This window comes from Trichomonas vaginalis, chromosome II (genome assembly GCF_026262505.1).
Source record: "Trichomonas vaginalis G3 chromosome II, whole genome shotgun sequence".
Lineage (NCBI taxonomy): Eukaryota > Parabasalia > Trichomonadida > Trichomonadidae > Trichomonas > Trichomonas vaginalis.
In genome coordinates, this window is record NC_067204.1 from 22,229,047 (window position 1) to 22,255,941 (window position 26,895).

At 33.1% G+C, this 26,895-nt stretch overlaps 14 protein-coding genes and 4 pseudogenes across 18 annotated transcripts, besides 1 other annotated feature; 6 read left to right on the forward strand and 12 right to left on the reverse strand.

The window, feature by feature from the left end:
- Positions 1-20,759: a mobile genetic element.
- TVAGG3_0589610 lies at positions 337-2,185 on the reverse strand (annotated as a pseudogene). The gene has a single exon. A coding segment is annotated over exon 1 (1,849 nt).
- Positions 2,691-2,948, forward strand: TVAGG3_0589620 (uncharacterized protein; the record flags this gene model as incomplete). The annotated part of the gene is made up of 1 exon (XM_051239442.1): positions 2,691-2,948. The coding sequence occupies one exon, from the start codon at positions 2,691-2,693 to the stop codon at positions 2,946-2,948; it is 258 nt and encodes an 85-aa protein (XP_051097266.1).
- TVAGG3_0589630 lies at positions 3,266-3,825 on the forward strand (annotated as a pseudogene). The gene has a single exon. A coding segment is annotated over exon 1 (560 nt).
- On the reverse strand, positions 3,910-5,781 carry TVAGG3_0589640 (organellar and viral DNA polymerase type B; the record flags this gene model as incomplete). The annotated part of the gene is made up of 1 exon (XM_051239443.1): positions 3,910-5,781. The coding sequence occupies one exon, from the start codon at positions 5,779-5,781 to the stop codon at positions 3,910-3,912; it is 1,872 nt and encodes a 623-aa protein (XP_051097267.1).
- Positions 6,104-7,011, reverse strand: TVAGG3_0589650 (annotated as a pseudogene). Its single transcript has one exon. A coding segment is annotated over exon 1 (908 nt).
- On the forward strand, positions 7,778-8,311 carry TVAGG3_0589660 (uncharacterized protein; the record flags this gene model as incomplete). The annotated part of the gene is made up of 1 exon (XM_051239444.1): positions 7,778-8,311. The coding sequence occupies one exon, from the start codon at positions 7,778-7,780 to the stop codon at positions 8,309-8,311; it is 534 nt and encodes a 177-aa protein (XP_051097268.1).
- TVAGG3_0589670 (uncharacterized protein) lies at positions 8,558-9,367 on the reverse strand (the record flags this gene model as incomplete). Its single annotated transcript, XM_051239445.1, has 1 exon — positions 8,558-9,367. The coding sequence occupies one exon, from the start codon at positions 9,365-9,367 to the stop codon at positions 8,558-8,560; it is 810 nt and encodes a 269-aa protein (XP_051097269.1).
- On the reverse strand, positions 9,455-10,066 carry TVAGG3_0589680 (organellar and viral DNA polymerase type B; the record flags this gene model as incomplete). Its single annotated transcript, XM_051239446.1, has 1 exon — positions 9,455-10,066. The coding sequence occupies one exon, from the start codon at positions 10,064-10,066 to the stop codon at positions 9,455-9,457; it is 612 nt and encodes a 203-aa protein (XP_051097270.1).
- On the reverse strand, positions 10,192-11,133 carry TVAGG3_0589690 (organellar and viral DNA polymerase type B; the record flags this gene model as incomplete). The annotated part of the gene is made up of 1 exon (XM_051239447.1): positions 10,192-11,133. One exon carries the CDS (start codon positions 11,131-11,133, stop codon positions 10,192-10,194), a length of 942 nt encoding a protein of 313 aa, XP_051097271.1.
- Positions 11,387-11,938, reverse strand: TVAGG3_0589700 (uncharacterized protein; the record flags this gene model as incomplete). The annotated part of the gene is made up of 1 exon (XM_051239448.1): positions 11,387-11,938. One exon carries the CDS (start codon positions 11,936-11,938, stop codon positions 11,387-11,389), a length of 552 nt encoding a protein of 183 aa, XP_051097272.1.
- Positions 13,215-14,459, reverse strand: TVAGG3_0589710 (annotated as a pseudogene). Its single transcript has one exon. A coding segment is annotated over exon 1 (1,245 nt).
- TVAGG3_0589720 (uncharacterized protein) lies at positions 16,062-16,280 on the forward strand (the record flags this gene model as incomplete). Its single annotated transcript, XM_051239449.1, has 1 exon — positions 16,062-16,280. One exon carries the CDS (start codon positions 16,062-16,064, stop codon positions 16,278-16,280), a length of 219 nt encoding a protein of 72 aa, XP_051097273.1.
- On the reverse strand, positions 17,571-18,194 carry TVAGG3_0589730 (protein of unknown function, DUF4106 family; the record flags this gene model as incomplete). Its single annotated transcript, XM_051239450.1, has 1 exon — positions 17,571-18,194. The coding sequence occupies one exon, from the start codon at positions 18,192-18,194 to the stop codon at positions 17,571-17,573; it is 624 nt and encodes a 207-aa protein (XP_051097274.1).
- On the reverse strand, positions 18,588-18,782 carry TVAGG3_0589740 (uncharacterized protein; the record flags this gene model as incomplete). The annotated part of the gene is made up of 1 exon (XM_051239451.1): positions 18,588-18,782. The coding sequence occupies one exon, from the start codon at positions 18,780-18,782 to the stop codon at positions 18,588-18,590; it is 195 nt and encodes a 64-aa protein (XP_051097275.1).
- Positions 18,804-19,145, reverse strand: TVAGG3_0589750 (uncharacterized protein; the record flags this gene model as incomplete). Its single annotated transcript, XM_051239452.1, has 1 exon — positions 18,804-19,145. One exon carries the CDS (start codon positions 19,143-19,145, stop codon positions 18,804-18,806), a length of 342 nt encoding a protein of 113 aa, XP_051097276.1.
- TVAGG3_0589760 (protein of unknown function, DUF4107 family) lies at positions 19,582-20,109 on the forward strand (the record flags this gene model as incomplete). Its single annotated transcript, XM_051239453.1, has 1 exon — positions 19,582-20,109. The coding sequence occupies one exon, from the start codon at positions 19,582-19,584 to the stop codon at positions 20,107-20,109; it is 528 nt and encodes a 175-aa protein (XP_051097277.1).
- Positions 20,760-20,773: 14 nt separating the features above from the next.
- On the forward strand, positions 20,774-21,658 carry TVAGG3_0589770 (uncharacterized protein; the record flags this gene model as incomplete). The annotated part of the gene is made up of 1 exon (XM_001294009.1): positions 20,774-21,658. The coding sequence occupies one exon, from the start codon at positions 20,774-20,776 to the stop codon at positions 21,656-21,658; it is 885 nt and encodes a 294-aa protein (XP_001294010.1).
- A 3,401-nt stretch (positions 21,659-25,059) lies between these two features.
- On the reverse strand, positions 25,060-26,895 carry TVAGG3_0589780 (uncharacterized protein; the record flags this gene model as incomplete). The annotated part of the gene is made up of 1 exon (XM_001329530.1): positions 25,060-26,895. One exon carries the CDS (start codon positions 26,893-26,895, stop codon positions 25,060-25,062), a length of 1,836 nt encoding a protein of 611 aa, XP_001329565.1.

Sequence of the window (26,895 nt, forward strand, 5' to 3'; positions counted from 1 at the left end):
CGCGTCCTTCAGCTCTCTTTTTTAGCGTGCCGAATAAATAAAAGTCAGAGGGGGCAATATCAGGTGAAAAATTGGGTTTGGAACAACTTTCTGACATTGTTTTCCACCAAGTAATTCATTACCTTGTGACTTTTGTGAACTCTTGAATTATCAAAATGAATTGCAAACTTTTGTTTTTGTTGTTTGGATTTCTCAAACTCATTCAGAATTGATAATTTGAGTAAAGAACATTGTCAATTAGTACTGAGCATTCATCGTATTAGGTTTTTTGAAGAATATCAATTGCGATGATGCCATTCACCGCCCCAAAAAACCGACAACATCATCATTGGTGTGTCAATTTTTTTCTTCGGGAATGTTTGCGGATTTCTCCTTCGGGATCCACATGATTTTGGCTTCTGTTGCATATTGAAACCAAGACTCGTCCCTGTTGCTAAAAAAGCGAAACTTCTTGGATGATACGCACCCAATATAGAGAGGAGCTCTTTCGAAGATTGGACTCTAGATTTTTTTTGAACTGAATTAAGTTGTGCGGAACCCAACGTGTATACGCTAGTTTGTAGTTCAAATAATTGTGCAGATAATAACTGACTGTTGTACGTGGTATCTTTGTCATCTCCTCTATCCTTCTGAGTGATGCTCTTGGGTCTTCATCTAGCGCTTGAAGAATTGCTTTGATTTTTCTTTGATCGGCGATTTTTTGTCAATTTTTATGATGGGCGCCTTTTTGTTCATGAAGTGATACATCCAACTGATACGTTTACAGTGGAATAGTAGGAGCATCCATACCGAAGCATTTTACCAATGTCTCGTAGATTTTTTTACAGTCTTTGCATTTTTTGCAAGAGCGAGGATGTTTTCTTTATGATTCATTAAAAAAATTGAAAAAATCCCGCCAAAATTTCCGCGAAACGCCTCTTGTCTCAAAATTCATTTTATATCCCGGCATGGCGCCAAAATACACATAATCATCATCATATACATATATTCATATTTTTTATTATATATTTATAATCAGCATATATCTCCTTTAATAGTTCTATATGAGCGCTGTGCTAAACGCACCTTTGGACACCCTATAGTTGTCTTTCTTTCTAAATAGTGCCCAAATACTTTTAACATTAATAGGCGTATAAGCTGCTGTAAATGTTGCACTTGAACTATCTGTATTCTTTGAGAATGAACCGTCCATAGGAATCCAATCCATAACTTTAACAGGAAAACATAAAGCCTCGTTTGTATAATGTTCTACAAGTTCTGTATAAATGTTAGGGTCTAAAGAGAATGACTTTGGATGAATGAAACATTCATTAAAATCCATCTTTGTTCGAAATAGTTGCTGGGTTACAGTTGTAATAGTAACTGTTCCACTAGCTTCTACTGCCTTCGTTATCATAGTGAATGGTTCATTCCATGGAACAAATTTATTTGTCGGTGGATTTGAATCTGAAGCAAATGCAACTTTAAGAGTTGGATTGAAAGCAATGATATCATTTACAGATATAGATGTGCATTGTAAGGCGTCGCTACTGAACTTTACTTTAAGCTGAATGTTTCCTGCAAAAGCTGGAATAAATCGAATAGCTTCTAATGGAAGGAATCTTCTAACAGGAATTCTTAAACGAAGCTTAAAATCAAATGATTTTCCTGCTGTAATTGGACCACTAACAATTTGTCCTGTTCTGCATGTTCCCGAATGACTCCATACATCTTCATGTCGAGTCTTTGAGAAAACATCTACTTTCTTTATTTGTTCGGTAGTTTGTGAGTTTGAAGTTATATATGCTTCTTCTCTTGCGTTGTCTTGAGAATATACGATACGACCATTTGCAAGGATTTGATATCCAGCAACTGCATAGAAAGCGTCATCGAAACCAATCCAAAATCCTGGTGGGTTTGTTTTATTGGAACCTGAACCAATTTCTTTATCTACAATAAATTGACCTTCCATTTTATACGTAATGAATGTATTGTAAAGGTCCAACATATTTTCACCAGGAGGTGAGAGATTGAATGTTACCCATGTGTTATCTTTAGCAGTTCCAGGTTGTGATGGAATCTTTGCGTCAGAATATTTTCTATTAGTGTCACCAATTTGAACTGCATTGTCTATGATATCGAAATATGAGCGAATCTGATGAATATGCTCTGCTGGAGTAAATTCGTTTAGCTGTTCGTTCTGCATGTATTTACTTCAGATAAAAATATCTATTTACTTCATTATTCTCACTCTTCTTCTTGGCATTCGTGTGGAAGTTGTTTCTTGACATTTTCAATGAACTGTACATTCTCTTTTGTCTCAAACTTCTTTCACTGGTGGGTCAGGGTTCTTTGACTCGGTTTGTTTTTCAATGAAATTCACGAACTTTGCAATAAGCTCTTGGTTCGTTATTGAAAGTACATCTGGCTTCTTTTCTTCTGGTTCTATTGGTGGCTCAGTTTGAACAGAAGGTTTTTATGGGCTTCGTGGACTTCACCCTTGCCATGCACCTTAATGTTGTCGCTTTCTGCATTCGCTAATGGAACCTTTCTTTTTCTTACGTATATTTTACCATCTTTACTCTGACTTACGTAATAGAAAGGATGTTGTATTCCTCTTGCGTCATTTAATATAATAGACTCTCGCTCTGATTTTGACAAGCTCATTTTACATCGGTTAAAGTTTTAATTTTGTTTTTATCTGCAGTCAAATGACTCAGACAAGCCCTACGGACAAGACCCAAGGGGTCATAGATGTTGAAGCATTGAAGAAAGAAATTCGTGAGCAAATTTTATCCGAACTGAAGGAACAAAAACAAGAACAAAAGCCAGAGAGACCAAAGAGAAAACTTAGTGAAAAACAACTTGCTGCATTAGCTGCTGGAAACAAAAGAACCCAGACTGCTGGCGAAAAAGCTAGAGAAGAAGCTGAAGCAAAAGCTAAAGAAGCTGAAGCAAAGAAAGAGTAAATGGTTTATTTTTATCCGAATTAAATGTATAGACAAATACCTTTATCTGTTGCGTTCAGTAGTGAAAACCCTGACGTCAAAATAAAGGGGAACAGAGTAACGTTTAAGTTTCCAACAGACTGGATTGTGAACATAAATGAAGAGAAGTACATTGGCATAACATCTATGTATATAACACGTGCTTTCAGAAAGGTTGACTTTATACTTCAAGTCGAGATAGAAAATGACGAACAGTCTTTAAGCGCCCAAAACATTCACATATACAAATACTTTAAAGACGATACAACGTTAGAAGACTGTATAATTCATTTAATGAAATGTTCGAGAAAAAGTTTAACATTGAAGTACAAACTTTACAGCCTTTACGTGAGTTTCTTGCACAACTGAAAGAAGAAGGTAGTCAGCCACAACTTATAGACTTTCATTATGAATTTAATGAAAATGAAGATGGAACACATGACTGTCAATTCATTGTATTCTCACCATTCAATGAAGTCGCTAAAAAGAAAGAAAATCCATTACGTATAAGATTTCAAATCTCTGAACCAAGTGATGATTTCAAGAATGTTTTCAATTATGATGCAATGCTTCCGAGGAAAAATGATTTTCCGAAATTAGATTTCCAGGCATTTGGGATAGAAAGCAAGCTATATTATATTCAAACTTAAGTAAGGGAGTTGAAAATGAGTTCATTGGTCATACAAGAACTTCACCACTTCCTAACCCTAAATACTATAAATTAACTGGCTTCAATCGTGAGTTTTGGATAGACATGTTCTCCACTCATGACCATAAAGCACCAGTGTTCTTACCTCCAGACCATAAGGACTGTCTCTACATTGAAGCACAACTCTTAAACTCTACCATCGCAGTATTGTAAATGACCACATGGGCTTCGCCCTTGCCGCTAGCGGCTTATTTTTATCACGAATGACCTCACTGCTGACAAAAATAAATGACCTCAGAACTTCAACTTACGAATAAAGCTTGTTTTAGTCGTTATTGAGAAGTTAAACTTCTCTTCAAAGCAAGGTTGACATGACTTACATAAGTCAAATCCAATCTCTTGACCGTCATAAAGTGCTTTGTAAAGTTTCATTAAACTGAACTCAGAGTCTTTGTCATATGTTCCTTGCGGAACCATTAAACCTTTATCTTCATCATAGAAACACTGAACAGAGTCAGGAAACATTTCATTAGCGGTTAAAGCAATAACATCTTGCTTCACGCCTTTCATTCTGCAGTGAAATGCAACTTCATTTAAATCATTCGTGAGTAAGTCTATGTAAGTCTTCTTTCCACAAAATATTGACTTGTATGCTAAACTTTGTTTTCCAGGTGTGATTTCTGCAAAGTCGCTATGAAATTGACCAAGGTTTTTACCAATGAGAACTCTTCCATAACGTTTCTCATACTCTTCAGCTAAACGAGGGATATCTTCATTGTAGAGATGCATACTGTCCGTATCGCTATAAAAGATGTCCATTCCTAAGTCCTCAGCAGTACAGAATACTTCACACATTATTCTCTTCGACATAGACAGAATGTTAACACCAAGTGGACAGAAGTTAAAGTGTCTGCAAATGCTTTTCGTTAGCTTGAAAATAGTTTTATCTGAACCATCCAAACCTTCGAACTTCACTATATGGTTGTAGTTTCTGATGGCATATCTTATAGCATCTTTGTCATTTACTATGGTTATTTTTGACTCAATAGGAGATAGAATAGTTTTGCCATAAATACTGTTCAGAATGAGCTTTATATTTTCTTGCAAAGGATTTCCTTCTTTCTTATACTTTAACCTTAACTCAAACAACTTCTTTACTTCATCTCTTATTCTAATATCTCTGTTTCCATCGTAATAGTATCCTTGCAACACTTCACATTTGACACCTTGATATTTTATGAGGTCTTGTAATGTTATATGGTCAACATACATTAAACAGCAAGTGTTTGAACTTCTGGGAACGTTAAGTTCTGGATTTAGTTCAGGGTCACAAACTATTAAAGGAAAGTGTCTATGTATTCCAATCTCTGTTATCTTAATGAGAACAAAGAAGCCAGACATAAACTTTTCACCAATGGGTTCCTTTTGGTCGTCATCGAATAAATGTCTCATGAGATACTCTGTGCTTAACATTTCTTTCTTCATAACCTTTGGAATACCTTCTAAAGTATAAAGTCTTGCTATAGCTGATGGATATAATGAAACAGCGTCGAAGTCAGCAATGAGTTTCTTTTCGCTCTTTTGTTTCATGTTATCTGACAGCATACATCTTCCACCTTGAATACAGCGTGAAATAAATTCTCTTGGTTTATTTGAGAGGTCATATAAATTTCCATTCGGGAAGTACACTCTGTTCTCAAATAATTTGTTAGCAATTGAACAAATACTAACGTAGTCATAAACGTTTAAATCAAATTCTTTCAATATGTCATTGCGGAACTTAACAAAACCTTCTCTTAAAATTCTTACATCTTGTTTGCAATAAAATGTGCTATACTTTTCTAAGTCGAAGTGGTTCTCATCTATTCTGCAACCTTTGATGGAATCTATGTTTTTCATGAATGTATCTGCATCCCGGATAAACTTACATGCTTCAGAAATGACACCAGTTCTGTTGTCATTTGCTAACAAAACACTGCTGTAGTAGTTGTATGGAAATACTTCTTTCGGTCCTGTTTGTAAGTTAAACATAGCAGGAAATAGTTTAAGCTTCTTATTTATAACACTGTAAGAGTCTTTTATAATAATTGCCCTTCCTTTATATAAGCCAGTTATTTGCATTGTTCGTGAACCTTTAATGATGGGAGTTCCTTTCACTTCTGTCATGTGTCTTAAGATGAAGTTTATATCATAACTGAGGTTATGGAAATATATTAAACTCTTGTCAGGAAGTCGTTCCAAAAATTCTGTTGCACAGTTCTGACCCCAAATGCTTTCACTCACTGAACCATCTTCACTGTCGTAACATATGTTAAAAGCTTTATGAAAGCCATCGGTACTGCACTCAAAGTCAGCAAAGAAAACGTGCTCAGGAATGAACTTGCACTTATTTTTATTTACTTCTTTTGACTTCGGCTTTCTTTTCAGTTGTACACAATACTTTGGAGCAATATGACAAGTCTTTAAATGGTGCAAGGTTCTGTTTTTATAAGTCAGTCGTATATGTGAAAAGTTCTCCATAAGAAATAGGTTCGAAATATTTGCACTCCACAATGTTTTCATAACATCCCATAACGGTGTTGTTCTATCATAACGAACTACATATTTATCTTCTCTCTTTGTATAAATCTTCATTTGTTTCTCAATGTTCATTCCACCACAAGCTTTGAGAATTTCTTTATAATTTCTGACGAAATATGTTGTCATTGGTAATCTTTCGTTTAGCATGTAGTGGTCTTCAACAAGAAGTAAGTCAATAGTTAACAGTTTCACATTCTTTTGGTATGTATCTCTTTATTTCATTATGTCTTGAGTCATTGAAGTAACCAATGGTAACATTAAATGCTATACCTGTTGCGTCAGAAATTTCTTGTACTTTACTTTGAGGAAAGTCTCTAACACGAATGACTTCTCTCATGTGGTCAATAGTCTCTCCATCTACTCCAGCCTGAATGCAAGCATAAACGAAACAATTGTCTTCTGTCATAAGTGCTGCAGTTCTTTTGTTCAATTCATTGAAGATTTGGTAGCGCTCAAGATTTATATGTAATGTGCAAAGATACTTCCAGAACTGACCGCTTCTCTTCTTATAAAACTTCTTTTCACCATTATCTTTCCAAAAGCTTTCTATAAGTGTGGGTTTCCTGTTTGCTTAAGAGCTTCCAAAATGGCTTTCTGGTCATTTGTCAGTGTGCTTTCATCTCTATATGGTCTCTTTTTTGGTTTGCCTTTCTTTACATCTGACATCGTTAAGCCTTCATATTCTGTTAAATCATACATCTTTATTTCGGTAAGATTCTTTATGTTTGTCAAGAAGAAGTCATAGTGCATTTCAACAATACCTGCAGCATTTGCTTCTATCTCTGATATAAAGTTCTCCTTCAAGAGCTGATGTAGTAATGTTCCAATATTATTGAGGTTTAACGTAGAACATTCATACTTTCCACCAAGTTTATAACATACCATCCATCTCTGTTGTGAGTTTATTTTAATTTTCTCTAAGAGTCTCATGAAAACCTTACCGAAATGTTTGTGTAAGTAGTCTCTGTTTGGTTCATCTAAAGCTTCGATGTTAAAGTCAATGAGTCTATTGCCTGACTTCACATTTCTCTTCCTATTCTCTTCATCTTTCTTTAACCATCTCTCACCTTCTTTTGGTTTGTCGTCAATGGAACGAATGACATCGTTAGCTTTGCGAACTTGTTCTATAGCGCTCTTAAACATCTCTCTTCTCTGTTGTTTCAGTGTGTCGTCTCTTCTTCTTGTTTCACCAACGTTTGCATTTGTTATGTCAAACATTTCACGCCTTACTTCATGAGGTACTGAACGTCTATGATATAAGTCAATAGCAACGTCATTTAAAGGAAATGCTCTTGCATGGACTTCGTCCTCGCCGCGTTGCGGCTTTATGAACTCATGAATTCTATCATAACTTATTGCACCATTATAGTCTTTAATGAAGTCAGCGAGTGCTTTTTTGTTTATTGCGTAATGTTTTGCTACTTCTATGTTAGCTTCTGTAAGAAGTTGTTTTATTTCCGAGTGTTCTAACTTAGACAACTTCCGATACATCTTTAGTAGGAAATAAAAAAAATATTTTTTGAAAAAATTAGATTAGATTTTTTTAAGTTATTTTTCAAAATAATTTAATATTTTTATTTTAATGAAACACATGCAAGATTGGAAGTTCTTTTCATACAATGCTCTCGCTACTGCCATCAAGAATGAGTTCAATAATGCTTCAAATGTTAATGTTATCTTTAACAAGAAGTTTGTGAAAGAATCTAAGTTTGGTCAGTATGTCAGACCATTAGCTATCGTCATTGACCGCAAACGTTATACTTCACAAGAGTTAGCAGTAGTTTTGAAACAAAAGAGTTTCTTCGTGAATGTCAAAGATACTCATTATACTGTTATAAAGAACTCTAATATTGACTTCTTCAGTATTGCTATGAATCTTTCCGAACAGAAAGAATATAAGAAGGGTGAAACAAATGTGAAATATTATCCTTCATCTCTGAAGACAATAACGAACAAAGATGTTATACAGAAATTCTTACCAAAGGTTGAAGAAGCTTCTATTGACATTGACGAAGGAAGTGAAATGGTTGAAGAAATAGACCTGAAGCTATTTAAGCAAAATATATTTTTGGTTAGTCTTCATATCGATATTTTACAACAATTCCCCAATGTATAAACTTTTCATACGCTTTTTCATAAGCTTTATATACCTTCAGAAATTTTGCATAATCTTTAGAAGCATTTAGATATTGTTTAAATGCTTTGTATGTCTTCAGAAATTTTGCATAATCTTTTACATGTTGTTCGTTCTCTTCTTCTGTCATGAGTTCCGAATATTCTAAATTCATGTTCTTTCATATGAGATAAAATTTTATAAAAAAAATAAAATTAGCTTAGATTTTTTTATTCTTCCTCTTTGAAGTTATCGAAATATTCTGTTATTTTTTTCCTTCAGTAATGTTAAGTCTTCTTTGAATGTAAGTATTGTGCAACCTTTGATGTCATAGTGTGTTTGAGGAAGAGTATTTTTGACAATTTCCTTTATTTGCTCATTCGGTGTCATTGAAATCGGTAAGTTTTCACGATAGAACCAGTTTCTGTCAGATTTATATATTTTAGCTAAGTCATAAAAGCTCTTGTTGTTTCTTCTGACTAAATGCAACATAACCATATCTTTATCTTCTTCTTTCTCCAACTCTTCAGTATATATCATATACCTATAACTCTTTTCCTTTCCTTTTGGTACTGAACGCGGTATTCTTTTCTGTATGCTTTTGTCTTTGGATTCAATGACTTCATCTTTTGCATGAAGTTTCTTTTCCATCTCTCCACGTTCTGCTTTATATAGTTCATCTAACATCATGAAAATATAACAAGCATAACGAGGTGAAGCCCACATTGCTACAGCGTTTACTAAAAGTCTATGAACATAATAACCTTTCAAACCAGGAGCCAAATTCTTGCGATTTTCATACGGAATCTCTTCTCTCGGTTTTCCGAGGGAAGCAATCATATGAGGAAATTCTTCTAAAAGTTCTTTTGTCTGTTGGTTTTCAAACCAATGATATGCTTGCTTTGTAGAACGAAGAGCGTTCATTATACTTTGCATTTGGTACATATCGTCTTTGACCGAACGAATGAGACGTAACTGTTTGTTATACTGTATGTACTCGTATTCTTCATTTATGGCTTCATGAACGATAGCAGTTGTTGTGTTCTCTAATGTTGTCATTACTGTCTTTACATACAAAATAAAAAATAAATAAAAATAAAACTAACTTTATTTTCTGACTTTCACAAAAGACCAAAAATAAACGCTTTACATGTATTTTTCAGCAACTTCGTCAAATAATTTTATAGCTTTATCTATCTCATCTACTTCAAACGTTTCTTTACCTTTCGTGGGAGCACCATACATTTTCTCAAAAACTTCAAGCAGTTCTGTTTCAGCAGCTCTCATATCATTAACAAACACAACCTTGACTCTATTGACTGTACTGTCATATCTTTGAGTTATATTATATGTCCTTCCTATCTTATATCTTTTTGTGTTGAAGTCCTTCGGTTTCTGAACGATATAAAGTAAGCCTTCACTGCAACGTTCTGAGTCGAATGAACCATATGTTATGAAGTTATATCCAACAACTGGGTCTAACCATAACAAAACTATTGGTATAAGACTTTTGTCTATAAGATATGCTCTTGTTCCATGCAATGCTACTGATATCATAAGCTCAGGATTTCTTGTCAAAATTTTCTGAGTTGAAGCATTTCTAACCCAGTCGTTTGTTTTCTTTCCAGATGGAGATATAATGTCTGACAAAGAATATTTGTTGTATTTCTTTGAGTATCTTACGTTTAAATCACCTATTCTAACCACTTTGGTGTCATTGTCTATCTTTCTAACTGTTTCAAACTCAATGTTTGTCATTACTGTCTTTACATACAAAATAACTAATGAAATTCATTATTTTTGTGCTGAATTCAATAAAAATAATGTTGAGGTGAAGAGGTGAGATCTCACCTGTTTTTTCACCTGTTTTTTCACCTCTTTTTTCACAAGCGTTTTACATGGATTGTACGATGTATATTTGAAATCCTAAACAATTTCGTAGCTTCTATTTCTTCTTTTAGTACATCGAATGTTTTAACGATACCGAAAGTTTCTTTATACTTCTTCTTGACATCAGACAGAAGGAAATCTTCTGCTGTTGGATAGTTTTTATTAAGAAATGTCAACATATCCATTTTATCTTCTGCTGGCTTTTCTGCTTCTTTCTTTAAGTCTGCATAGTCGTTTCGCATTCTTTCTATCTCTTTGACTGAGTAGTTATATTTTCTTATTGCTGCTTTACATTTTGAACATTGCGGCATCGTTTTTGCGTTATACATTGAAATAAAACCAGCTAGAACAACTAAGGCGTCAATGGTTTTCTTTAACTCAAAAGCTGCTGGTTTTATCTGTTCATTCCATACCTTACCTCTTCTATCTTTATCTCTTATCTGCCATACACATTTTGCAACTAATGAAACAAAGTTATCGTATGTCTTAAATTCTTCGGATTTGTAAAGGTCAGAAATATTTTTATAAATCATGTCGCAATCTTTGTCCATAACTTTATGGTTGCAATGAAAACCAAGGAATTCATAATTTACTTTACGTATGAATTTCTTAATTTCTACTGAGTCAGTTGCTTTGACTTCAATTTCGTCGAATTCAGGAATAGTTAGTTTTTGCTGCTGAATTTCAGGTAGTTTAGGCAAATGGTCGATGAGGTCCTCCATTTCATAAAGATACTGTTCATTTGTTTCATCTTTCGCACTACAGTCTAAATTACTTGTTAAAAGTTCTTGCTTTATCTTCTGGATTTCTGTTTCAAAAGTATATGAAGAAGGAATAAAGCTTTTCATCTCTACCAACATTGACGTAGGATTCATGACTAACGAGTTTGGTGCTGTAGTTGTTTGAATTGTTGTTGTGCCGATTGTTGAAATCATATCTTTTATACAAAATAAAAAAATAAATAAAAATAAAACTAACTTTATTTTTCTATCTTAAGGAAATTCATGAAAATCCACGAGAAAGCTAAAGCAATCTGAGCTGCTAAACGGCGAGGGTGAAAAAAGAGGTGAAAAAACGGGTGAGATCTCACCTCTTCACCTAAACATTATTTTTGGTGTAAATTTATGAAAACATTAATGATATCATGACTGTTCTCATTCATGTCTGATTTACATCTAATGAAAAAGTTTAGAAGAATTTTCTTATTCTTTCTGGCTTATTTTTGTCTTTCCAGTACTCCCGCTCTAATGGTCCCAGATGTGTTGGCTTTGACTCTCTCAAGTTCTTAGATGGTATAACATCTTCAACGCCTCCTTCATATCTTACTTTATAAGTGTCATCGTTTATGTTATAGCCAAGTATTTCAATAACCACTCCTCGCTTTGCTTCGTCAATGGTTTCAGCAAGTTTGCCATTACTACTTTCGACTAATTTGTGACGAGGGTAAAACGCAATAGAGTCGTCAGCAGCTTTTATAAGATATCCATTACCTTGCGTAGAGTCTACGATATAATAGTTTCTACTTAACCTTAAACGTTTCTTTGTCAACGGCTTGTCGTCAAGAACTACACGAACTTTTGTACCAGGAATGAGGGTAAATTGTGTTGAATTTCTGATATTTTGTGTTTGGCTTCGTTTCTTTTGTATATACTTTTCTTCTTGTTGTTGTGTCATTGAATTTGGTGTATGTCCTGTTGTAGAATGTGTTGAGGAATTATATACTTCGAGAAAATGTTTCATTGTTTCTTCGGTAAAGTCTCGCTCTTGGTTTAAATCTCTGAGCGTTCTTATGAAGCGGTTTATGATGCCGAGTATGTTATGGTATGTCTTCAGTAGTGTAGTGAGTTATGTTATGCTTAATGAGAAATTCTGTGATTTCATTGCTGAGGTATGCACTGTCTTGTCTGATGTTAAAGTACTTGGGCTATGTTCTGCTACAAACTTTTGTAAAACTCTTAACACTTCACGAGTTCCTTTATTTTTCATTGGATATGCATATGCTTTACGAGTATTAACATTAATGAAGATGAGGAATGTTTATGTCCTCCTTTCTGCTTTGAATGAGAGTGTCAAATTGTATGCGTCAGGAGCGTTGGAGTAAATTGGTAAAAAGCAGTCGTAAGGGTTTTATTTTTGTTTGATGTACAACATTTTTGTCAAAGAACCTTTTCACTTCAGCTCTGTTAGTAAATCCCCAACTCTTTGCAGCTTCATTGAACTTCTTAAATGACCTCCATGGATGTTGTTCGAATACTTCTTTCAAGCTCATTTATGTAAAGTTAAAGATTTTATTCTAGGCTCAAGCGCGTTCATTGAACGCGGTACCATGCGAATATAGTCACAAATGGTGGCATATAATTTTCACCCGAGCCTGTTGGATTTGTTGTGAAAGTATGGACATGATTTCCTCCCGGTTCAGTTGGTCGAAAAATCTTTTTTGCTGCATTGTATATAAGATGGAGATAAAACGTCATGGCCAGCTTCATACTCTGAGTTGTATAATGGGTGGTCTCTTAATGAGTGGCTATGGTCGCCAGAAAAGTTTGTAGTTCCTGTATGAGTGTGCGGTGGAAGGTTTGCTTCTTTAATTTTCTTCGAACCCCCTGTTTGCTTTGAAGAGTTAGCACAGTATAAGAATTTGTCTACAATCTGCTTCCATGTACCAAAACCTAAAACTGTTGCTGGATTTGTTGAATTCATTGACGTATAAATAGAACCAACGGGATATAATGTTTGAAGTATTTCAGTCTTTAATGTTTGAAGCTCTGTTTTGTCTGCTTTCTTATCATATAAATCTTGAGCACTGAATTTAACATTATTTTCATCATCCATGACATAAACATTTTACAGCTAATTCTTTCTTCGTTGTTATGTTTTCATTCGATGTTAAACCTTGTGGAAAGTTAGGAGGTTTATAATATAATGCATCCCACCAGTTCCGCCAACCGTTCCTTCAATACTTTCTATAGCAACAGTTGAGAAGGAGTTATGTGTATGTTCTTTATCTGCTTTTTATCTAACATTGCTGGTAGTTCATGTGTTTCAAAGTTTCTGACATGACCTTCAATGTTCATACATTTACTATTTAAGGAGTTTAGTGTATCTTTTACGCTTGTACTTGGATTCTCGAAAGGTGCACTTGAACCAAGGGTATAGTTCAATATTATGTCGTCTGCTCTAACAGTAGTGAAGGATTCATGTGTATGGTTCTTGTCGGCTTTACTGTCTAATGTAGCTTGAAGTTCATTTATATCGGAGATGTTGTGTTTATGAGATTTCAAAACTTTGTTCATTGCTTCGAGTTCAACTTTGTCAGCTTTACTTTTAATAGCATCTTCAAACGTTATTTTTGACTTAACTCTCAAAGTAAATCTTGGTTCAACTAATACACCTTTAACAGAGAAAGTAGAGGCATAAATTTCATCGTTATAACTAAATGCTTCTAGCGCTTTACCCGTGTCATAATGTACAGTACAGCTTATGTCATAACCTTTAGCACGAATGTATTTATATCTTCTTTCATTAACATCTTCAGTGCTTATTTGTTCATCCTGTGTTAAATATTCATGGTAGTCCGTTATAATCTGTTCGTCTGAAGTTATATATGAACGTGGTTCTTGACTTTATCACTCAGAGCTAAAAGCTCATTTTTGTCTGCTTTTTCGGCTAATTTCTCATTAACATCATTCACTTCTAATTCAACTCTTCCGCCAGAACTCTTATTATCATTAATCTTTTTCATTAATTCGGTAATTACGTCATAAAGACTATATTCTGTTTTCGGTTTTGTAAATAATGAGTCAAAATTTCTTTTCATCATTACATCGCTGACATTAATGATATCACCAATTCCTTTTTCATTTATTCTCTTCATTAATTCTGCAATAATGACGAATATATAATCTGTTAATTTATTCTCTTCATCGAGGGTTATAGAATGTTTTGAAATTGAATCATTAACTCCTCTAAATAAATCAATAACTTCAGGATACACGTTTTTAATGTCTCGAATAACCCGACCAGTATCCTGTTGTTCATGTTCTTCGTTCCCGTCGTTACGTGGTTTTATATCTCTAACCATCATCAACGCAGCCATAACCGGAGGGTTTGTTGCTATCTGTTCGAAAATCCGTCCGTTATGTACGGTATATCTAAATAATTTCTTTGTGTTTGTTAAAACATTTGAAACAAGTCTTTTAAAACCATCTACAAAATTTCCTGTTTCACCTAATGTTCTTGCAGCATTTACAAGCTCACCCATTCCCGCTTTTGACCCCAAAAACGTCCATATTGCATTTATTTCACTCTGTATAGTTGTCCATTCAGCGAAACTAACACCCGCATTCGCTAAGCTGAAAATGAAATTCAGTGGATCGAACTTAATTCCACCTTCTTTTTCAATTTCAACGAACTCACTAACATGAGATTTTAAGTATTCTTTCGTTAAAATTGTTTTCCCCGATGTTATGTCATTAACGAAACTATCACCGTCAAAAGTTAACGAATTCAATTTCGTCGTTGATGCTTTTATTTCATACACCGCTTTATCAATAGTTTTTGGCTCACCTTCTTTAGAAGCATATGAAAACATTAATGAATGAATTATATGTATTCGTGAATGAATTAAAATCAATGATTTTCATTAATGACGCCTTTAATGATTCATTTACTGTCGAATCCCTTAAAGTAATTAATGAACTGTCATTTATGAAAGGTACACTGCAAACCGTCGAGTTTGGATCAAATGCTGTAGTTGGTGCAGGAATATTAATGATATAAGTCATTAAATCATTAAGTGACGTAAATAATGTTGTCGTTTTTGATTTAATTTCTTTAGCATCTGTTATATACGGTAATTTTATTTCTGTAGTTTCTGAATTAAAGATATTCGCTAAAATGTTTTGTAAACTGTTTTGAACAGCTGTGAACCGTTGAATCCGGAACTCTTACGATTTCACAGTCCTTAATAAAAGGCATTGCACATGGTGTAGTGCTTGGGTCAAATCTTTTTGGGTTATGATTCAACATATATTCTAATGCTTCATAAACAGACCTATATACGGTTGTATTATCTTTTTCAATAATTTCACCGTCCTTTATAAACGGCATAGTACATGGAGTTAAAATAGGGTCAAACTTTTCATAGTCCTTCCATGTTATGTATTTCTCAGTATTTCCATCAGTGATAACAATATATTTGTCAGTAAGTGTGAGAGAGTATTGACCAAAATATAAACGTTTAGCTCTGTCAGCTTCATACGCATATGCAGCTATACTCATATTTTAATGAGTATAAAATGTTGTTCTATTTGCAAAGTACAGACCCAAACGAATACGGAACAGTAAAGCTACAAACAAACTTAGGTCTACAGAATGAGGCGCTTGCATTCAGAATGTTTGACTTCAATACTATCGCAACTTTTGTCATAACAGGTGAAACAGATTTCATGGAGATTGAAATAGATGGAAAGAAGCACGAAATAAGATTTCACAATAATGTAGAATATAAGATGGAAACATTAGCTGGAGTGTTAAATGCTCTCATAAATACTACAATAAACAAGGATAACGAAGAAAACTTAATGAATGTTAAACTTATTGCAGGAGTTTTGAAGTTCAGTTATGCGAAGGAGTTTAAGATAACACGAATGAGTCATAGAGTACAAACTTCTTTTGGGTGCATACCATATGACATTTCCTTTGAAAAGTGTTGACAAAACGATTGAGATGAAATCTGTTCCATATGTATGTTTATGGCAATTGTTTGTACATTGAGTCTAAAATAGCTAATGTCACAGGCATTTCAGGAGTTAATAGTAAAGGTTCAGTAGAATATAAATCCTTCTGTTATGCAGTCAATTCAATGTTCATTCCAAACGTTCCTGTCATAGCAACTCATTTAGGTAAATGGGTTCGCATTAGTCCTCATAATTTGAAAGACATGCAATTCAGACTTGTTGACTTTCAAGGAGAGCCTGTAGAACTGAAGGCACCAGTGCGAATGACTGTTGAAGTTGACTTTTTAGAAAATATTAAATGCAACAGCTTACAAGAGAACTCAGAGCTAAAATATAAAGTATGAATGTTATGTATTAGGTCATGAACTTTGGTTGTTGCTGTTTGATGAAACAAATGAATTAGTTATGTCAGTCAAGAGAACAGAAAAATATTGTGTTAGTGAAAACAGCACCAAGTCAATAAGATTAGGTTTGCATTATGAAGATGAGTTCGATACTGTTGAAGAAGTTTTGGATAGATATTACAAATTGCTAACTTGAAATTTTTTTGACTGACGGCGCAAAGCGCCAAGATGGGCTCAAAGAGCCCTCCTGACTGCTTTAATTTACTAAAACATATTTCAAACAAAGCTTATAGTCAGTAGATAGTTTTGTATACTCGTTCGAATATTTATACTTAAACTCAACTCCTGTAGTTCCTGGTGTTTCAATGATGCGGATGTTACCTTTTCATGAATAGTGGAGTTTGACCACAGCATTCGATTTCAGGGTCGAGATAGTCAATGACACATTGTTTCCCTGTTATTCGTGAGATAACATTTTCAAGCCCTCCTTTGTTAGAATTATTTGGTTCTTGCTTATAAGATTTGTCAAAAGCTTCTTATCGTCTTTGAGTAAAATTGTTTGGTATAACTGAAGAAGGTAATGGTCTACGTTATCTGAAGGATTTGTTTGAACATTTGTGTAAGGATTGTCGTTGGCTTCTCTTGAAAGAATTTGGTCCAGTGGTGGATACTCTAACTTAACATCTGATGTAGCGTTAGCGTTTGAAGCTGAGTTTAAATTCACGGATTTTAGCTCTGGTTCTGGTTCTTTCAAACACTTTGAACTATAGTTCTTTATGACAATATTGTTTGTCGTTCGTGAGTCAACATTTGATGTTGGTTCAATTGGAACATTAACGGCACCAGCTAAGATGGATTTGCTTCTCATTTCATATAGAATAAAAACCTTTTATATGTATGAAATGAACAATATACTCGACAAGGGTTTGAATGCAAAGCTAACGAATGAAAATATTGTTGAATTCACTGAGACAGGTGCTGTGTATAAAGATGTAGAACTACTGAACAAAAGAGCTAAGGAAGAAGCAGGAACATGAACAAAGGGTGGAAGCCTATAAAAATTTATGTCAATGATGGCTCAGGAGGTTCAAACATAAAGTATGCAGAAAGTTATAGAGTTTATGCTCTCAAAGGTGAAAAGCCTTCATTTAAGAACAGCTATTCTAACGCATATCCTCAAAAGCTAACGGATGGGGAAGTGGATGATATGAATGACAGCAAAAATATTAACAGAAATGGCGACAGAGATGCATGGAATTTGTTTACCATCAGTCAATTGATGGTTATGCTTTAAAATAATGTTGGTCGTTCCCATGGAATATTTTTGACTTTAATGGTATTAGTCATGATATGAATCTCAAGGTATGAACGAGGAGAGATGAGAGACTTATATGCTTCCCAAATTTCTTCAAAAGGTAATGTTATACCTGACTGTTTCCAAATGAGTTCAATATCATAACGTGAGAAACCTTGAAAGATAACGAAGTCAGTTATGAGACGTTTTATGTTTAAAGCTAAAAACCTCCATGTTTGCATAAGTATTGCTACAGTTAAGTGGTAATGTCTGACTTTAGTAATGATGTTAGCTAATGGTGAGTCTGGTTTTGACACTAAACCTTTTCCGGCGAAGTCGTCACAAACGAGCAGAGTGTTTGAAGGATACTTTTTGAAGGGGTATTTTGAAAGTTTTGACAGAATGTAGTTTGTAAGTCGTTTCATATCGTAAACTCCTGAGTATTGACGTAAGTGGTGTTTGTCAATAATTCTTTCCATCTCCTCAGAAGTCTTTTGCATTCCTGACTGTATAAATTCAACGATGGCATAATATTTCCTCTTACGTCGAATGTAACGTTGAAGAAATTCAATGAGTTCACTGTCTGGAACTTTAACGACAGAGGCTTGAACTTTTGACATAAATGTTTTCGCTGTTGAGTCCATAGAGTCTGAAGTTGCTGATATAATGATTTGGTCATAGTAAGAGTCGTTTCCTAAACGTTCTGTTATGAGTATATGACGAATGAGGTTGAATGTCTTTCCTGACCCCATCTTTCCACAATAGAAATACACACCATTTGAACAGAACTCATAATCTTTGCTGAAAGGAAGAATAAGAGAAGAGTTAAGTTTGTCTGTAGTTTCATTCATGTCTTCATCTACGTCATGTATTAAATGCTTCATTTTATCTCCATTAAAAATGCAAGTCAGAAATATTCAGAACATAGCACCGAGTCTAACTGACAAGAGTATAAAGATATACTATGAACACGTTATGATGAAACCTACCAAAATTCAAGAAAGTCAGTATACTTATGAATATCCAAGACACTGGGTAGAGTATGTAGGAGGTGAGAAAGCTATTGAAATCAGACAGGTTCGAAGTATTCCAGCAGGAAGAACAATATTATTGAAGAACTTTAATGTTTTGAGGTATAATGATGAAACAAAGAAGCAAGATAGTTTTCCTGTTGCTGTGTATGTGAACTTAGATACAGGAGATGACATGAAAGTTTTTAACACAAAGCTTCAAACGGTAGTGAGAGAATAACTGACTGCGGAAGGACATCCATTACCTTCAGAAGTTACCATAGCATATAATTTTGAAACAAACTCAATAGATTTTAAAGTCATCTCTGCAAAGAAGTCAGGTTTTACATTTAATGAAGCAGATGTATATTCGAATGAAAACTTCAAAGCTATTGCATGGTTAGATAATGACGATTGCTTTAAGAAAATACTTAAATACAGTGACTCAACGATGTCAATAGATGACCTTCGTGGAATGTTACCATCGACGTTTACAGTAGAAGGTTCAGCAGGATTGCTTACAAGATTGTCAATTGGTGGTATTTGGTCTCGTGAGAACATTGTTATAAAATCCAGTATAAGTGAATTTGCTGAAGAATCTATATTATGTCTTTCAAACTACATGTATTCGCCGCCGAAGCATTATAGTATAACAAACTTTGTCAGTAAGTTTAACATAAGACTTGTCGAACCTTCTTCAATGAAAGATGTTGTGCTACCTAAAGATGGAAAGGATGGACTCATTATTGAAATGATTTTAATTGCATATTAAATGAGCTTGTTCTTGAAGGTCATTCATGATGAAATAACTGTTGTAGAAGATGTTAGCAATTGTTCAGACATTTTGAAGCGCATAGATGATATAAGAAATAAGTTAGATAGACCGCAAAGCGGTGAGGGCGAAGCCCGTGAGAACGCTTATGTTTCATTGACTTTCTCCAGTAACGAGAACTTTTATGAGATAATATTGAAGAGAGATGATTTTAATATGGTGTAAATGGTAGCTTGGGCAGCTTTAGGCGCAATGGGAACAAAAGCATTAGCATTTGGAGCAAAAGCACTTGGAGCTTATGACGCAGTAAATAAAATGAGTGGAGGTAGGGTTTCGAAGACATTAGATGCAAATAAAGGGAAGATTGGAGGCTGGGTTGCAAAGAAGTTAAGATTAAATAAAATAGGGCTCATAAATAAAGCATCCAATTTGGTTGCGACTGAGTCAGAAAATGCTTTAGGAAAGGACGATGAGTTTGCAAAACACGCAAAAGACTTTAATGACCAGATGAAAGGTGAAACAATGCATTTAAATAGAGTCGATGGAACTAAAGAAAATGTTTCTTCTCCACCAGTAGTTCTTCCGTATGGTCCCTATGGAATGTATGGAAACCCTTACGAAAGACCATTTGACCCATTGACTGGTGGAAGTAACTGGTATCATTACGGACGAAGAAGAAAGACAGTCAAGTTGGAGACAGACGTGAAGAAAGCAACTAAAAAGAAACCAAGGAAGAGAGTTATAAAGCAATGAATTCAACAGGGTGAAAAAACAGGTGAAAAAAGAGGTGAGATATCACCACTTCACCTAAATTTATTTTTGTGCTATGTTTTCATACGTGTGAGGGTGGTGATATCATTAATTTTTAAGTTTATTTTTTATTTTATTTTATTTTTATTTTATTTTTTTATAAATGACAGAACAAAAGCAACTCATACAAATCGAAAAATATAACAAGCATACATTTAAACATTTATTCTTCCTTCCTGAGTATAACATGTTCTTTACACTTCATCCTAGACCAGTAGATTATACATTGACTGTTTATAAAGATTGTCATGGTAGTTTTATAAAAACTTATGATGATGAAGGTAAGTTAACAAGACTATGCATTTCAAAACTTGAGAAACTTTATGACTTCAAGTATGACTACAATAGAGTTAACATTGACGATGAAGATATAGAAGAAAATTTATGAGAACGTTTATTTTTTCATTAGTGAGTTCGTTAGTGAAAATGTTAGTGAGGTGAAGTGGTTGGCGGCTTTGTAAATATTTAAGGTTAAGTTAGTGTTGTCGTTTGTGTTGTAAAATATACGTTAGTGGTTTTGTAAAGTGTCAAATTCACATATAATGGGTAAGGTGGAACGCAGTGCCTCAGTACCCAACTAACCCATACTAACTAAAACAAGTCGAAAATGCTTTCCCATGTATTTGTTTGGTCGATATTCGGCATTGTAGCCAATGTACTATGCGTTCCTCAGTTCACACCATATCTAAAGCGACTTACAGTTAAAGAATCAGATGGCGGCAGCGGTTTTCTTGTTTTAGATCCGATTTGGAACTCAGAAAATCGCAAAAGGGAGTGGAGCATGGCCATAAAACTATGGTGGCGTGGTCTAGGACTGTTTGCTTTTGTTTCTTTGATAAGTTGTTGGTCTGTTTTGTCAAAAGAACAAAAAATCGATTATATTCCATCTATTGTTGTTTTTATTTTGACAAACATCATAAGGTATCAACCTTGGGAACTAGATAACACTAAAGTTTTCTACGCAGCATGGATTCCTTTCGCTATACATTGCTATGGATTGTTCATTGCAAAATTGCTTAGACACAAAACGTGGAGAGTCATAGGTGTAATTATCCTTTTCTTCTCTTGTTTGTCTGCAATTAGATTATACGTATTAGAAATGTCAACATCAACTCCAATGTTCGAAGATGACGCCGTTGAATTTGGCAAATGGGTGTCGGAAAATACCCCAACAGATGCAATTTGGCTGACGGACCAATGGCACAGCAATCCTGTCCTGACAATGGCTGGAAGACAGAGCTACATGGGATACGGAGGATGGCTGTTGTCACATGGACTGGATTATTTCGGAAGAGATAGAGATTCTAATTATATGATGGAACATCCGGAAGATTCGGACTTTTTCATCAAAAGAAATATAACTTATGCAGTTTCTTATCAGAAAGCATTTAAAAATTGGGCAAATATTACTTCTGATAACGGATGGGTTAAAATTTATGAATATGAAAGGTTTGAATGTTGGAAATATATACCAAATTCAACACAAATATAATGTTTTGTATGTAAATATATAATGTGTATGTAATTCTTTTAAATTGTGTACTATTTAATCAAATGAGAGAGTATTTTTTTGATTATTTGATAAATTTTAATTTTAATTCACTGTGTAATGTTGGTTAAATAGATCAACTTCTCAAATACAAAAATAATCTTCAGCTCATCCAATAGAGATCTCAGCTGGATCTATGGGCCAGCAGTGGAACCATACGTTTTCTCTCCATATTGTATAAAAAGCAAAACTTGTATTACATTCAACCTTTAGTGAAAAAGTGTACGTTTAAGGGACCACTGCAAAAATTGAGAGACTCAGAAAAATTGAGAGGCAAAATGAGATTTATCGTTTTCGCCTCAATTATAAATGCTTATTTTGCTATTCATCAGATTGATATTTTTCAATTCTCGTCAATATACACACCTTTTGGTATGATGCTTTAGCATCATGCTATTTCGAATTAAAGGAAAATCTTGAAATGGGCGAGTTTTGAGATGATTTGCATTTTTCGATTTTTTTCTGTTTTCGAAGCGTGTTTTAAAAATTCACGATTTTCCGATTTTAAAAGTGGATTGATCAAAAGTTTTTATTGGCCAATATTTTGATATTAATTAAAATCTAATATCTGCGAATTTTATTGCAAATTAAATTGAGAGAAAAGTCATTATTTTTAAATTTTGATGATTGCAAATGCATTGGAATATAATATCAGATAATTTTCAAATATACTATTTTTTTCAGAAAAGTCTTGTTAGAAGTGCTTCAACCATAAAGCAAGCAATATTGGACTTATATTTTAAATATAAACTTGTTGATTGCAATATGGGTTTCACACGTTGTGAAATGTTCCAGTTCGAAGATTTTTCTGATTATTATATTTGATTTTGATTAGACTATGTGTTTAATAAAAAGAAAGATACAATTAGGGGTGTTAGATTCCCGACGATAGGTGTCTTGGAAGATTTGCCTGGTGTCATCATAGTGTCTTTAAATCAAAAATTTTATTTTGGAGTTAGTTTTATTGATTTTTCAATAAAAAACATTTCTAAAACAAGAAAATAAAACGATAAAATATTTATATTTTATATAAGGATCTTATATATTTAAAATATATATCATTTTATTTTTTTCATTGGTGTCTGTCAAACCATAATACACTATTCAGAAATTCAATGTGTCTTGCGGTTTCAAAAGACACCTTCAAATTGAACGATAGCACAGACACTATTGAATTTTACCCATTGTATTTAGTTTTTACCCTTTTTATTTTTAAGAATTAATGACTGAAACAGCCGTTTTGCTATGACCTCAATCACTTTTATTTATTATTTTAAATATTATTTAATTTTATTATTTGAATAGGCCAACTTATATTTGAGAAGCTCAATTTGAGACCACTTAATACATTGAAATATCATAAATATTGAAATATTAAAAAGTGTATTTCAAAATATTGAAATTATAAAAATTTATAATACTGAAATTGAGACAAATTAATAAATTCAATGTGTTTTTTTTGAAATAACTCTCAAATATTATTTTTTTGTTTATTTAATGATGAATAAATATGATTGCTTTAGTCAATCATAAAAACTAATTTAAGTTTAAAATAATGAAAGGATAATTTGATCGTTTTTTAAAATACAATTATTTTTGATGATTTGCAAGAATCTTTGAAAAGAATATAATATAGGTTCTATTTTTGTAAAATTTATCCAAATCATGTATTACATAAATTACGATTAAAACGATGAAAGAACCAAAAAGTGTGTTTTGTGTTTTGTTGTTGCGTGTTGGATGCGGGATCCTGTTATTTCCGAAATCGACAAAAAATTTGGAAATTTAATTTCCGAAATCGAAATTATATTAATGTTTTTAATATTCTTATATCAAAAGGATTAAAGTTCATTAAGAGAAAAACAATTCTTCTTCTTCAATCTATTGGCGCATTTATTTCTACACGCCAATAAGGAAGGGAAAATTATAAGACACCATGGTGTCTTCAAAACGCTAATTTTTGATATTTTTAACAACCCTAGATACAATATTTTGTGTTTTCAAAAATAAAATTGTTTGATACATTTGAAAATTACATATTAATATTAGATAGCAATTTTTGATGAATCTATGAAAAAATACTGAAAAAACAAAATTTTAATAAAATAAAAATTAAGCTCATATTATTTAGGATTTTATAGTCTATTAGATTTCTTTAGACAAAACATAGATAATTCTCTTCACAAATTAAATAATTGATATCAAAATGGGCAAAGGTATGAAATTTTCATCCCTCTTTATTCTTATATATGCTATCACATTCATCTAAGCATATTCATATATCCAAAAGTCTGTTATAGCATTATACATATCCAAAATATTGTACCTAGAGCAAATACTATATAAACATAGAGCTATCTGATTTTATATTTGTTTTATAATACTCAAGATTAATTATCGTTTGTAATGCATGGAATTGGTTTATAATGAAGAAAATTGTATAAATAATGTTATTTAATAAAAATAAACAAAACCAACAGTCGAACAACAATAAGTTCCGCAAAGTAATATAAATATTTAGGAATTTTGAAGAAAAATAAAAATTATTTGATTTTATAATATAAGTTAGGGGTTAAATATCTTAAGTGTTATATTAACCATTATGTATTAAATATAATAAACCACTTCAAAGGCAGGCAGCACCTTCATAAGGCAGAATTTCATTCAAAATTACATAATTGGTCCAATGTGTCATAACGAATAACCGTCGGGAAATTACCATTGAATTTTTTGTTCTACTCATTATCCTGATTTTAAATAACTTAATTAGCAAAACATGTGTCAGAATGGTTTCTATGAGTTCTCTCAAAATTAAATTTAGGTATTTTTCATTTTTAATATGAAATCACATATGAAATATATATTTTAAAATCATATTAACCTAACTTTGTATTCAATTGGAGGTTGAAACACTTCTGTCTTGTTAGAAGTAGTATATGATAACTATGTCAACTTAATATGCAAATCATTAAGTTTTTAATTGAATTTAATTTCAATTAATTTTTATTTTTAAATATTAGGTCTGATAGAATATGAATAGATATCTGTTCAAATCATATTGATGTAAATCATTATTCATAGAATATGATTCCAAATAGAATTTATCAAAATGATCCATTTGAATACTTATCATTTTTACATGTTTCAATATTCAAACTTTGTTATCTCATGAAGCAGCTCGTTTATACTCCTATATATTCTACAATCATAACAAAAATCTCATACAAAATAAATGAATAACAGAAATTTTGAAGTTCTTAGTGAATGAAATGGTCGTATATGATGACTATAGGCAGTTGGCAGCTATTGTTAATGATAAATTTCCAATTTTATTGTTAATAATTTTAATATTTAATATGAAAAGAGAATTTGAATGCTATTAATAAGGGAATTTGACAAGCATCTTGTAGGGATTCAAATACCCCTAACTTAATTTTTTCAAGTTGAGTTGCAATAGGAATAATAGATATAATCTCTTCTGTACTCAAAGGATGGAGTCCGGACAAATATAAAAGTGACAAAATCTTTTGTTTGATTCTGAAAGAAATTTGGGAACTTGTTTCGCAAGATTTTGCGAGCAAAAACATCTTTTGAAGTGGTGGTATAACACCTGGATGGTTCGATGACAATCTCAAGATATTTCCTGACATTTTCTGTGAAACCTTGAAGATCTTTGAATCGACATTTACGTCGTATTTCAAAGTTGCTCCTTCTGACAAAGTAAAAACGATAAAAATCTTTGAAACTGAAGGAGAAATCGAAATCATTGTGGAATTTACATCCAAAAGAAGCTGCTCTGGAACAGTCTTAATAGTAAACTTTTCTTCTGGCCCGAGTTTGATTGATTTACTCCATGTTAAAAGTGCTTTTGGAACATCACTTTCAGCGTAAATATTTATCGAAACTTGTGATTTCGATTTCGAGGATTTCGGTGTCTCCAAAATCATTTCAAACTTGGCTCGTGGATAAATGGCCGGTGAAGTGAAGACGGCGCTTCCATTATTGACAATGAAAATTCCTTTGTTTGAAGGATATTCTGTCAATTTGGATGTTAAAGAAAATCCGAAATCATTCTTGCATGTTGTTGCAAGAGAAAATGAGGAAAAGAAGTTCTGGAAGGACTGTGAATGAATGAAACCTTCTGAGAAACAATTCTTAAGAAAATCTAAATTGACATGTTGTGAAATTTGTGAAGTGAACTTTTCGGTTTTGACAAATTCCAAAATTGAAGCCAATCTGAATATGTCTTTGTATTCTTCCTTGTACTGATAATTGAACAAATAAATCAGATTGGAAATGTCAGAAATTGGGTTCAAATCAACTTTGACTTCGCAATTTACAACTAAATCTCCGCAGTTGTCAATTTCAATTTCATACTCTTTATCATCAACGATAGCAACCGCTTTATTTTCTATTTCATCAAACGATTTGATTTTTCCTTCCACGCCCGTAAATGACGATAAAATACACTTAAACGTGACACCTTCTCTCAAACATTCCAAAGAATTATTCAATACAGCGAAAGTAACAATTGGATGCAAAGCAGCTGTTTGCAACATGAATTCTCTGATGGAAGAGAATTTGTTGAACATGCGCTTCAAGAAAGAAATGATTGTAAAAACGGTTTGTATCGTATTTTGTTTGTAAACGAATCTTGTCGAAATTTTGTCGAAGTATTCATCAACAATTATAATTAAGAACTTTACAAAAACCGTTGTACTTTCATTTTCATTCATTGTCTTGTCTGCGAGTTTTAGAAGTGTGTCGACAATCCTTGGTGATCCAAACAATATAAAAGATTTGAATAAAACCGTCAATTTTTCAACTTCAAACTTATATCCTGTAGAAACAGCAATTAATGCCAAATAAACGTTTTTGAACAAAAGTGACTCATTTTCAGGTGAAGTGAACACTGAATAGTCATGCAACAACAATGGTTCGATGAACGGATTAACGAGATGTTCAACGGATGTCAAGAATGGAATATTTGTCACTTTTTTGTATCTAAAGTAATCAAATATTTCAGGGGGATAAATCAGGATTTCTGGTGCCTCCAATTTGAACTCGAATTTCTGGAGGATTTCGATAACAAACACAAACTGTTGGACAATTAATGAAATTAAGAATAGTAATGACAAGTTTACCATTACCTTCCCAAACACCCGATGCATCAATGACAT